The 12,698-nt window shown below is 34.5% G+C and overlaps 2 protein-coding genes across 2 annotated transcripts; one reads left to right on the forward strand and one right to left on the reverse strand.

Moving 5' to 3' along the window:
* Positions 1-2,576: 2,576 nt before the first annotated feature.
* Positions 2,577-7,582, reverse strand: LOC127452987 (translation initiation factor IF-2-like). Its single transcript, XM_051718935.1, has 4 exons — positions 6,978-7,582; positions 5,901-5,955; positions 5,128-5,242; positions 2,577-3,380 (listed from the first exon to the last, which is right to left on the reverse strand). Exons 1-4 carry the CDS (start codon positions 7,272-7,274, stop codon positions 3,128-3,130), a joined length of 720 nt encoding a protein of 239 aa, XP_051574895.1. The 5' UTR covers positions 7,275-7,582; the 3' UTR covers positions 2,577-3,127.
* A 1,549-nt stretch (positions 7,583-9,131) lies between these two features.
* Positions 9,132-12,230, forward strand: LOC127453392 (myosin heavy chain, muscle-like). The gene is made up of 4 exons (XM_051719715.1): positions 9,132-9,875; positions 11,046-11,100; positions 11,263-11,380; positions 11,653-12,230. The coding sequence occupies exons 1-4, from the start codon at positions 9,579-9,581 to the stop codon at positions 11,672-11,674; spliced, it is 492 nt and encodes a 163-aa protein (XP_051575675.1). The 5' UTR covers positions 9,132-9,578; the 3' UTR covers positions 11,675-12,230.
* The last annotated feature ends 468 nt before the right edge of the window (positions 12,231-12,698 follow it).

Raw genomic sequence — 12,698 nt, forward strand, 5'->3', positions numbered from 1 at the left:
TATGCTATAATTTCAGGGCATTTTAATTTTTTATTAACTTCATAAGCACAGTCTAAATAAAAAAAAGAACATAATTATTACCACCTCTTCGACTTTGATCTATTAATGTTCTTCACTGATATCTGGATGACGTTTATCACGTTATGACATTAAATCATTTTCCTCTTGCTGAAGCACCACTAGAACAGTTGTTTTCTATGTTGCTTAAATGTCAAATCAATCCAAAATAATATATTGGCACATCAGAAAAGCAGCAGATGCTGAGCTTTCTGCCCCTCCCTCTTTTGTCCATTGCCTACACCGACCCTGCTGTACACAGTGACCTTATGAATGAGATGGGGCGGAAGAGAGAGACACTAATTGTTTCCCTCGAATTGTGAGCCTGAGGGTTAACAAAGAAAAAACAGGGAGAAAGAAAGATAACAATAGAGTGAAAAAATGGGAGCAGATAGAGATAGTCAATAGTGAAGTTCACATATGTTCAGATGAAGTTTTGATATAGTGTTATTTTCTGTACTTTTAATACCTCTGAATCAGTTGAATATCAGCTGAAACAAAGTTCTTAAAACAGCCAGAGTGATTAAAAAAAAAAAAAAAAAAAAGGTTAGCATTGTTTCCCATAATTGCAGAAGTTTTGCAAAAGATTTATCAGAAGGTGGTGCTGTTGGTGTTTTGCCTTTCTGTTTTAGCATTTCAAAGGAGGCCACATCCACACAATTATGTTTTTGTTTGAAATCTCTGTTTTCAGTTTCCTAAAGTCATTATTTTCCAAAGTATGCTGTTAAAACATTCCTCCGTTTTTGGTGGAGGATAAATGCAGTTCTAGTGTGGATAAGAAGCATAAACGTAGCTAAATTAAGTGTGGATGTGGCCTCAAGCTCCTACTAATTTGACATACCCAGCAAACTGGCTGAACTGACTAGATTCAGTTGTCGAGTGACTGTACTTAAGATCACTTAAGATTAACCAACCAGCATCTTCCACTCCAAACATCAAAATATTTTCAACTAAAATTTAACATAGACTCTGAAAGCTTTACACTGTAAGCAACTTTCAGAACTTCCTAACTGTTTTTTCTGTTCCACTGAAGGCCCTGATTGGTTAAACTAACTGTAGTCAGGACAATAATTATGGTAACCGGGGTAACAGAGTGAGGATGATAAGGAGTGACAGTGAGAGGGTCAGAGCTTTCCCATTGGTCGATACAAATGGGCATGTATGCATTACAGTGTGCCACAGAGTGGCAGAGGCCTGAGGGAGGGACATAATGACACACACACACACACACACACACACACACACACACACACACACACACACACAGTCACTCACAGAAACCGGAGCGAGGTAAACTACAGGATATAGACAAAAGATCAAAAAAGCAGTGTTCGCTCCTGTTAACATAGAGAAAGACAGGAAACCTGAAACCACATAAAACAAAATTGTTATAATAATTACAAAGCCTAATACAGGAAAGAAAAGGGAAATAAGGACAGAAAGAAAACAAAGCAAAAATGAAGGACAGTTAAAGAACTACTGTAGTTCACCCATATATTTAAATTCTCTCATCATTTACTCACCCTCCTGACATCTCAGATGCATATGACTTTCTTTCTTCTGCAGAACACAAATTAAGATTTTTAGAAGAATATCTCAGCTCTGTAGGTCCATACAATGCAAGTTAATGGTGGCCAAAACTTTGAAGCTCTAAAAAACCACAAAGGAAACATATAAGTAACCCATACGACTCCAGTGGTTAAATCTATATCTTCAGAAGCGATAGGTGTAGGTAAGAAACAGATCAATAAATTATATTCTCTCTTAACACACTGGCAACTGACTATCAACCGACAGCCTGAATGTCAATACAGCACAACACAACCTACTGTATATTTTATATATACTATTTTTATTGTATACTGTGTGTTCTGTATTGTATGTATTGTATACTGTACATTGTATATTATTATTTGTGTATTGTGTTGTAATTATGTGCATATTAGATATGTAAATTGTGTTGTAAATCTGATGTTTATTGTAAATTGGTATATGTCTCATCACTGTCATGACTGCTGTGTTGCTCGGAACTGCACCCAAGACTTTCACCCACTGTTGCACTTGTGTATATGGTTGTGTGACAATAAAAGTGAAGTGAAGTGAATATTTAACTCCTCTTTTTTTTTTTTTTTTTTTTAACAATAAATTCTCCTCCCTGCCCAGAAGGTGCCGATATGCAGGAAGAATACAAATCGGCAAAAACAAAAGAAGAACATGAAAGTGAATTTATAGCAAAAAAGGACTTGATCTGTTTCTCACCCTCACCTATCACATTGCTTCTGAAGATATGGATTTAACCATGTCATGGAGTCATTTGGGTTACTTTTATTATTATTATATACTTTCTGAGCTTCAAGTTATGGCTGCTTTTCACTTGCATTGTGTGGACTTACAGAGCTGAGATATTTTTCTTAAAATCTTCTTTTGTGTTCAACAGAAGAAAGTAAGTCATACACATTTGGGGTGGCATGAGGGTGAGTAAATGATGAGAGTATTTTCCTTTTTGGGTGAACTATCCCTTTAAAAGTTTCACTGTACACTTTAATTCCATTTTCTTTTCCATTTTTAATTGCAATTACTTGACTTTTTTTTTTTTTTTTAATTATAAAAAAAAAATGGGGGGGGAGAACAGATTTAAAAAAAAATCTTTTTTTTTTCAAAAAGATTTTACAAATATTTAAATACCTTTTTTTTTTTTATGATAATTGAATTGTGTTAGATGAAGGACAACGAAATTCAGCTGATACAAGCCATTTCACTCAACCTGATGGTCCATCCACCAGTATCCTCCAAAATCCCTCATAAACCAGACATTTATTTGACATAAAACATGACAGGAATATGACACTCATCTGTAAAAAATTCAAGTGTATGTGTGTGTGTGTGCATATCACTAAGTGTGTGTCCTTGCCCTTTCAGGGTTGCTTAAGAAATGCTGCAGATCAACCCAGGCAAGGCAGTCAGGTTTAGCTAATCCACCCAATACAATTCTCCAATAGTCGCTGACGTGGTATTTCTATCTCTCTTTCTCTCGCACACAAAACACTTGCACTTTTTACTAATGCCACAACTACTTGGGTTCTTCAGCTTTGGGTTCTTCAGCTTTGGGTTCTTCAGCTTTGGGTTCTTCAGCTTTGGGTTCCTCAGCTTTGGGTTCCTCAGCTTTGGGTTCCTCAGCTTTGGGTTCCTCAGCTTTGGGTTCCTCAGCTTTGGGTTCCTCAGCTTTGGGTTCCTCAGCTTTGGGTTCCTCAGCTTTCGGTTCCTCAGCTTCTTTCTGTTCCACGGACTTTGGTTTTGGCTGTTCACTTATGCCACACAGTTTCCTTGGAAAGTAAAGGAGCATTGTTAAGCAATGTTAAAGAAACAGGGAACTCCTCCACCTGCTGTTTACAATGACACAACCTTTAATAAAATCTTGTTTTAAAATTAAGCTCATTACTAGATGTCATTTTTGGCTGTACATGAAGAAAACTTTAACATTTAGTTAATAGAGAGTGAATATTCATTCGCTACAATACACTTTATTAACTGATCTGGATGTTTATTAATAGTAAAGTGAAACCTTAAAGGAATAGTTCACACAACAATTGATGTAAAGTGAGTCATGGAAATATGCTCATGACATTCTTAAAATATCTTAAAATATTTTGTGTTCCGCAGAAGAAAGTTATGTGGATTTGGAACGAAATGAGGGTGAGTAAATAAGAATTTTCATTTATTGGGTGAATTATTCCTTAAAAACATACTATTTTAGCTTTGTTTCCGCTTAAAGTTAATGTACCATTTGTCATATACTCAGACAATATGCCCACAGTCCATTCACTGACCCTGTGATGCACAATGCAAACAAAACTGTAAAGTCTTTTCTCAATCTGGCAAGCTTTTTTTATCAGTTTATTTATTTTTATGAGGCACTTGGTAGCAAGCTATCTAGATATCTACAAACAAAAAAGTATATCTGTTAAATAGTTTGTACTCATTACTGTTGGACAGAAATTCTGATCAGAGAGTCTGTACACATTTTCCTCTATATTCCAGTGTTTTCTGTAAAACCATTTAGACTTTATTGCACCATTTAAAAAAAAAAAAAAAAAAAAAAAAAAAAACTGAGGCAAGTTGCACAGTGTAAATAGTAACAAAATGCAACTTCTTTGCATCAAGTAGAAGTATTGTTATATTGCATCACCATGGTATTTTGTAGTTTAATCATAGTAACCACAAAATTAAACATGGTTACTATATTAACACCATATTACTGTAGTAACACCATGGTAAATTGCATTGAAACAATGGGTTTTACCCAAAAATATGGTTGCCACAATATTACTATAGTAAAACCATGGTTAATTTTACCCGGATCAAACCTTTCTCTAAACTCCCGACTGTCAATGTGGTCAAATCACTGCGAGGCAATCAACATTTATATACATTTTTATTTATTATTATTATTATAAATAGTATTAAAGGAAATATTAAGTGTGGAAACAGGAAACAGAATGGGGAAAAGTGAAAAAAAAAACAAAACAAAAAAAACAAAGTGTGCAGCAACTCCGTCATAACACACTATGCCATTACAGTGACGCTTGAGAGTGCAGTTTGTCTTTAGTTTGTGTGTTTCCACCAGACTACTTGAGTGCAAATAGCCATGCTTTGTGGCAGGTGCTATTTACACCTAGTGCAAATAGTCACCCAAGTTTTTTTTTATTAATTTGTGGTACAATCTATTTCACATAACCTCCCTAAAATGACATGTAAAAATAATGTTGGTCAGATGGACTCTTCCTGTCTAAGTGGCTGGTTCTTCTCCAGAATAAGCAGCAATGTGCCTTTGAGTCAAAGGTCTAGCTCCGTGAGACTAATGTTTATCAGGATTCTAATCTTCAGTGTTTCACAAATATGCCTTAGGAACAGCCATTTTTATTTTCTAAAATGGATTCTTTATCGATTCACTATTTTGATAACATTTAAATTGACTTTTTATGGAGTCCTGAACCAAATGAACCACAACTTAAAATCACACACAATCTTTCAGCTCCATACCAAATAATTATTTTCCACATATTCACTCACCTTCCCTCCTCAGATGTCTTGTCAATATAGTCACAAAGGCTGCTATACTCCTGCATTTGTCTTTTTAGAGAAGATATCTCCTCGATCCATTGGGACTTCTCCTTGACAATCTCATCTGGGAAGAGAAAAACACAAAAGGTCAGAGAGGAGAAATGTTTCACTGACACAAGCAGGTTTGTTCTTTTCTTGACACAAGCATTGTCTTCCACAAAACTTCTGATATATATTTTACAATTATTTCCTTGTAAAAGGAGGCCAGAACAAAAATGACAAATTAGTTTGTTATTGGTGGTTCAACCATATTAAGTGTATATATTTGCATATAACTACATAAATCTATTACATGAGCACTACAACATCGGAAACCATGTCACCACCACCAACAACGATGAACTCCATAGTCCAATTTGAATGCACAAGGAATTAAAAATATACATCATTAGCTTGCATTGATCAAGGGATGAGAGACTGGCAATTATTGCCACAGGAGGGCAGTATTCTCTCACAGGCCTTACAATGAGTGCCAAATTCATTTAATCCGAAATATCCATAGCTCTAGATCCTGGTCCTGAAGATCTATATCACACTGGCATGTGATTTTCATGTCAACTCAAAGACCTGGATCAGCTGGTTTGGCTGGAGTTGGAACTAAACTCCAGGTGTAAGACAAGGCACCCCTTTTCTACCTCCATATTGTTCTTTGACAATATCAGCTTTAAAAGATAAACCAGATCCTAATATTAAGAGAAATTTAAGAGATCATATAAACTCACTCTGGTTATTTGTCTTCTCTGTCTGTGAAGCAGCTATTTCATCTGTGATTCGTTTCTAAGGGAGAAGTAAAAAAAAAAAAATAATAATAAAAAAAAAATAATAATAATAATAATAATAATAATAATAATAATATATATATATATATATATATATATATATATATATATATATGAAAAGACAGGATATTATGAGCCACAATATACACTTGAGACAAGGATTTACTGGTTCACAAGTCAAGGGTTAGACTATCGAATTTCCTCAAGTGGGGACTATTTGTCAAAAACGTATCTGACAGTAGAGCAGACAATATGACAGAAACCAGTAACACAATGAACCAACGGTATCACTTTACAATAAGGTTACATTTTTTAACATTAGTAAATGCATTAGGTATCACCACTTAACAATGAACAATATATTTTTATAGCATTTAATCTTGGTTAATGTTCATTTATGAAAATATAATTGTTCATTGTTAGTTAAAAATGCATTAACTAATGTACAGAAAATGTATGCAAATTTTAGTGTAAAAATGTCCTACAATGTGTTGAAATTAACATTAACCGAGATTAATATGTGCTCAAAAATTATTAATGAATATTGCCTTATTGCAAAATGTTTCATTAAATAAGTTGGCAACACTTTACAATAAGGTTTCATTCGTTAACATTAGTTAATGCATTAGGTACCATGAACTAACAATAAACAATTTATTTTTCTACAGCATTTCTTAATCTTAGTTAATGTTAATTAATACAAATCAAGTTGTTCATTGTTAGTTCATAGTGCATTAACTAATGTTAACAAAAACAACTTTTGATTTTAAAAATTTATTAGTATATTTTGAAATTAACATTAACCAAGATTAAGAAATACTGTAAAAGTATTGTTCATTGTTCGTTCATGTTAACTAAAGTTTTTAACTGATGTTAACAAATGGATCCTTATTGAAAAGCGTTACTAATAACTTCTCAAATGGTTATGAAGTGTAAAGTGCATTCTACAAAAATATCTCAGTCCCAATTTTGGACCACTCTGCATTAAAAAATCCTCCTCATCTTTCCGTCTCCACTCACCTTGTCTCCTTTACAGGTATCTACTTCTGCTATTTTCTTCCCTACTAAGGTCTTGGCTTCAGACAGCTCTTTGCTTAGATTATCCACCTCTTGCTTTATCTTGTCCAGCAGTGAATTGGATTGGATCAACTGATCCTGATATTCTCCCAGAACATCCCTAGACACTCTGAACTTAATATCTAGAAAAGAAGCTTGTTTATTCAGGTGGATCTCCTGTTTGCGTCTGAAGTGGATGTAGCCAGTGATGCCCATACTACACACCAAGGCAAAACCTAACAGCAAGAACGGTAACTTCATGATCGTGTCCGAAAGAGGAAAGTGAGCCGGATTCAGAACCTGTCGCAGGTGTATAGATGACGAGAGTTACCTGTCGCAGATACTAACCCCTCCCACAAGACGAGCGCTGTGGCATTATTTTGAAAATCAAACTATGTTTGTTCTATGTGTGATCGATGCTAAAATCGAATTTGTCCGTTTGATTCAGGTATTTCCAAAAGAGTTCAACTAGAAAATAAATAACCTGTCGTCAGTTTTTCTGGCGCGTCCTTCCTGGAATGGTTTGATGGTTCCGAGCAGTGAGAACTGATTAAACAGACCACTACACAAGAAAACGAAACCGGTTTTACAACACAACACACCTGTGGAAAGCCCCGCCCACTCTGCGAGCTCATTGGTGCACATCCCGCAAATGTTTGAACACCTTTGTGGAAGCATTGATGAAGGAACAGTAAAATACAAACAGTATCAATGCAAATCAATAAAAACAGTAACAATCACCCATATCCACTTGGTTCCAAATTAAAGAAATGACGGGATGTAAAATAAATAAATAAATAAATAAATAAAAAAAATATATGTTATTGGGCTTATAATTATATATTAATTATGGGCTTCCAATAAAAAGCCATCAGTTTAATTTCACATGGATTTACTGAATTTACATGGTTCCAAATAAATCCAGAACATTTATAAATAAATAAATAAATAAAGAATCGCTTATACGTTATTGATAATTAGATATTATAAAAGCGTAAATAAGACTAAAACAAGACATATGCTTATTCTTATGACATAAGAAGATTTCAATATAATTTAATAAAGTGTGATTTATTCATTGATAATCAATCTAAAAGATTCTTTCAGGAGATCCATTTCTGTTGAAAAGAGGTGGAATTTAGTTTAATATCTCGTGCACACTTTTTGCTATTGAAAAGCATTAACTACAATATATATGTTCAATAAATCGCTCAAAGATGCACAGAATGAACAATGAATACATTCACAGTCACATAGGCAAAAAGTAAAGGTAAAGGAGCAAAATAAATAAAATAAAGAAATAAACTAAATAAACACATTAAAAACATTCATATACAAATAAAAATGATAATAGAAACATTTATAGCCTAGATTTATAAGTAATGGGACAGGAAAGATCTCATTATAGCATGTAAGCATTTTTATTATTAGCTTATTAAGAGCATTTATTAAGCTGTGGACTTCTAGCAAGAGATCTGCAAATCTAGGCAACTTAAAAAAAATCGGTTTACGTTTGCTGCAAGAACGAAAAATTGACAATGATTTACAGAGACATGTTTTTGTTTTCATAATAGTAAATAATGTATTTAAGATTCAAATTATAACTTTACATTGGAAAACAAATGTCACTTACAAAAAAAACAAAACAACAACAACAACAACAAAAAACAGGCGATCTCGTGCACACCTCTTTATTATGACGTGTGTGACGCATGCGCAACGTTGATTCAGGATTATGAAGAAAAAGTTTCAGTACTGCGTATTCCGTTTGTATGTTTAGTAGTCAGTCGTCAATGCTACTTGGCCATACCTGAACTGAAACGTGTCATTTGTATATTTCAATCAGTTTGCCGAGTTGGCTAAAATGATGAACAAAATAATTGTCACTTCATCTAGTGAGCCAAGCCTTCACAGTATGACATTGAAACCTCAGCGTTGTAGGTGAGCACCTGTTAGACCTGTTGGTAAGAAAGAAAAAAAGATGTGCTGTTTGTATTATGCAAATAGTCTTGAGTGTCCTAGTCCATCCTGTTTAACCACTCTTATAATGATTGACCAACTATGCTGAGCTTTGTCATGCTACACACCCACACCTGAGCTTATAACCTGGTGTTTTAGTCCTATCTGTATAGTTGTTTGAGAGAAAAAGATGGAAGTGCTTGAATATTTGTTCTTTCCATTGCTTACAACAAACAACATAAAAAGGCTAAAATGGTGGGGAGAGTGAAAAAGTCGTCAGAGCTCACAGCAACAGTATCAAGGAAGTGGTGAGGTTTTACAGTCTCTGTCCCTCTCTTTAACACACACACAAAGACAAACATTATCGTTTGCACACACCCAGTTGAACAGGTAAGGTAGGGTTACCTGTGGTTGGTTTAAAGTGAAAAGCCTCTGAGGTGAACATGACGGAGTAGAGCCAGTCTCAACCACCTGCGTACTGCCATGAGAACTGACTGACAGTTTCAGCAGAGAGAGAGAGAACTACAGCAAACTCAGCTTCCCCAGAGGAAATCTTTTGGTCTACTCTCCCTCTCTCCTTCCTCCTTTCTCCTTTATTCCCTCAGGATGAGAGCCATGTCAGCAATTATTTTCATGGCCATATGTGCGCTGCTGGTTGTAATCTACCAGGCCGTACAACAGGAACTCAACATCCGTAACCTGAAGAAGCGCATCGCTGTTACCACAGAACAGGTGAAGATCAAGGAGGATGGCATTGTGGCAGCCAAAATGAAAGTGGACGAGCTGAGCAAAACGATTTCCCCAGTGAGCACACAGAGGGATCAGCTAAAAAGACAGAAGGAAGACCATAAGAAACAAACTGCTGACTCAGAAAAGGAACTAGCCGCCTGCCAGGCTGAGAAGGTAGTATAGATGATCGTTGATCAGTATAATTGCATTATACATATGATTAAAAATGTTATGATATGATCACCATCCAGATGGAAAATAAATTCTCAATTCATATTTTACTCATTGCTTACTCACAAACTAAACATGCCAATCCAAACCATATTGTCAATACAGCCTTTGTACAGTCCTCAATTAAACCACTTTTAAAAAGTAAAGCACAATCTTTAGTTTAGTTGGATCTTTTGTTTAGTTGAATGGGCAATAAGCACATAGTTTTCCCCAAAGATTTACGTAAAAGGCATGTATATGATTATAATATATATATACATATATATATATATATATATATATATATATATATATATATATATCATGCAAATGATCATTTGGGGATGTTGTTTGGTGTTGTGGTACTGTGACACCAGTTTTGTGATGACAGCGTGCTGAATTTTTAACATTTAGCCTAATCACCAGAACTCTTGTTGGCTTCCTGTTGAATCTAACATTTGGACACTACTGGTGCATTTGCTATTAGTTAAATCTATAATCCTGCTTGTGGGATTTTTCACTCATCATTTTGTCCTTAAACTGACAGTTCAAATACATACTGCATAATACTTTCATACTTGTGTGGTTTGTATGCAATAAATGAAACAGATCTTCTGTTGATTTGCACGTTAATCCCAGATAGAACATCTTAGTATGTTTAAAATGCTTAATGTATGTCTGAGATTTTGAGGTATGAGTCATAGTAAATAGGCACAATTTCTCTTTCTGTTACAGTGTGTAAACCGATCCAAAGTTTACTGTATATTTACATATGTCAACAACAGTGATAAAATGAATTAGAACTGGGTTTAAACACATGTGCAAACATACACACATAAAATGCAGTTGCTCTCTTTAGCTGTATCTGAAAGATGTCATTAAAATCTTGTATTTCTAGTTTTGCAACTTTTAAGATAAGTTGAAAAGGAACAATTGGGTGTATATTTGCACATTCATTATAAATCTTCTTTACAAAACACATGGCCCTGGGTCTCTTTGTAATGATTGTTGAAATGCTCAATATTTGTTAAAGAATTCTTAATATTGTATTACAACAGCAAATCTTTCACTGTATTTTTAAACAAATTTCATCTTCTCTGTCTCTCTGACTTTCTTTTTTATTTCCTCATTCAGAGTAAACTGGACAAGCAGAATGAAGAAGCAAAAGAGGCACTTGTTAAAATAAAAGGTACAAATGTTGATACTAAAATGGGTGAAAAATAAGTAGAATATGTCTGGATTTTGATTAGAAATAAGGTACTCTACAAGTGTGTTTAAAGAATTGTGGATATTTTGTTCCCTTTTCATTTTTGGTCTCTTTCTCATTCTCCTATACCTTGTTATTCTACAGAGGGCCAAGAAGAGGAGAGGAGGAAAGCAGAGGAAGAGATTGAGGGTTTAAAAAAGCAGATTCTAGGCAGAGACTTAAAGATTTGCCAATTTGTGGATATGACTATTGAGACTGCAAGGTAAGAGTTAAGCTATTACCTCATTGGCAAGGTCAGGCAAGGACATGAATACAGAATATGAATTATATTAATTGCCAATGTTCTATTTTCTTACAGTCTCTTAATTTCAAGCTATATACTGTAATATATAATTAATTTAATTGGTAATGATAGTAGTCTATAGCACTGTAATATCAAACTGTAAAACTTATGCTCTCTCTTGACCTTATAATTTCGAAGATCACAAGTCAAAATAGTTTGTACATAGAGTCTTTTCATTTGTCTCTTCACAGGAAGTTATGTGCTGGTTCGTAACTGTGAAGGAGCTTTTTGAAGAAGAGGTCCAATGGAGCACTCTGCAAAAATTATCTAAATATACTTATATATAGTTTTTTTTCTTCACAACCATTTTTTGGACTCTTTCATATAATGTGTTGTGGATGTGCTTTCTTTCAGTGAACAAATAAATGTGGATTGAAGACCAAACTGACAAAAGGGTCTAATGTTTTTGCAAATAGTGTAAAATGGCAAGTTTTACATGGAGGAGTCAGGAAGCGCATCACTGTTTACAAGAGAAACTTGTGCCGTTCACAAACCAAAACAGTCCAAAACTATTTCAAAACAATATCAAATAAAATAAAAAATAATTTCCGAATAATAATAATAAATAATAAAAAAAAACAATGTAAACAATGATGCGCTTCCTGACTCCTCCTCCACATGACACGTGACCTTACCAACGAGCTTACTTCATCCCTCTCATGAGCGCATGTCACGGAGATGTACAGAAGTGAACATTTGTAGGTAAAAAGTATATAAATATTGTTTTGTTTCTCAAAATAATAAATCGTTTGCATTCAGAAGAACTTTATTTGTCGATTGGAGTCGTGTGGATTATTTTGATGCACCCTAAATATGCATTTTGGACCGTCAAAAAATGGAGGACATTCACTTGCATTGTTTAGAGGAGGAGGCCTGAAATGAAATCCTAAAAGTCTTAAATTCTGTTTTGATGAAAGAAACTCAGATACATCTTGGATGGCCTGAGCATGAGTAAATTATAAGCAAATTTTCATTTATGGGTGAACTATTCCTTTAACTTGGATAGGTTGCAAAACCCAAAAATTACCTTAAAGGAATAGTTCACCCTAAAATGAAAATTCTGTCAACATTTTCTCTCCCTCATGTTGTTCTAGACTCATGTGTCCTTTCTTCATGTGAAACACATTTTAGGTAGTCACTATTCACTTTTAAGCTTGTGTGACCCCGTGACCTGCTTCGCCATACGCAACGCATCATTTAAATTTATTTAAACAGACTGATCTCAGTTCAGAAGACT

Source organism: Myxocyprinus asiaticus, chromosome 15 (genome assembly GCF_019703515.2).
Source record: "Myxocyprinus asiaticus isolate MX2 ecotype Aquarium Trade chromosome 15, UBuf_Myxa_2, whole genome shotgun sequence".
NCBI lineage: Eukaryota > Metazoa > Chordata > Actinopteri > Cypriniformes > Catostomidae > Myxocyprinus > Myxocyprinus asiaticus.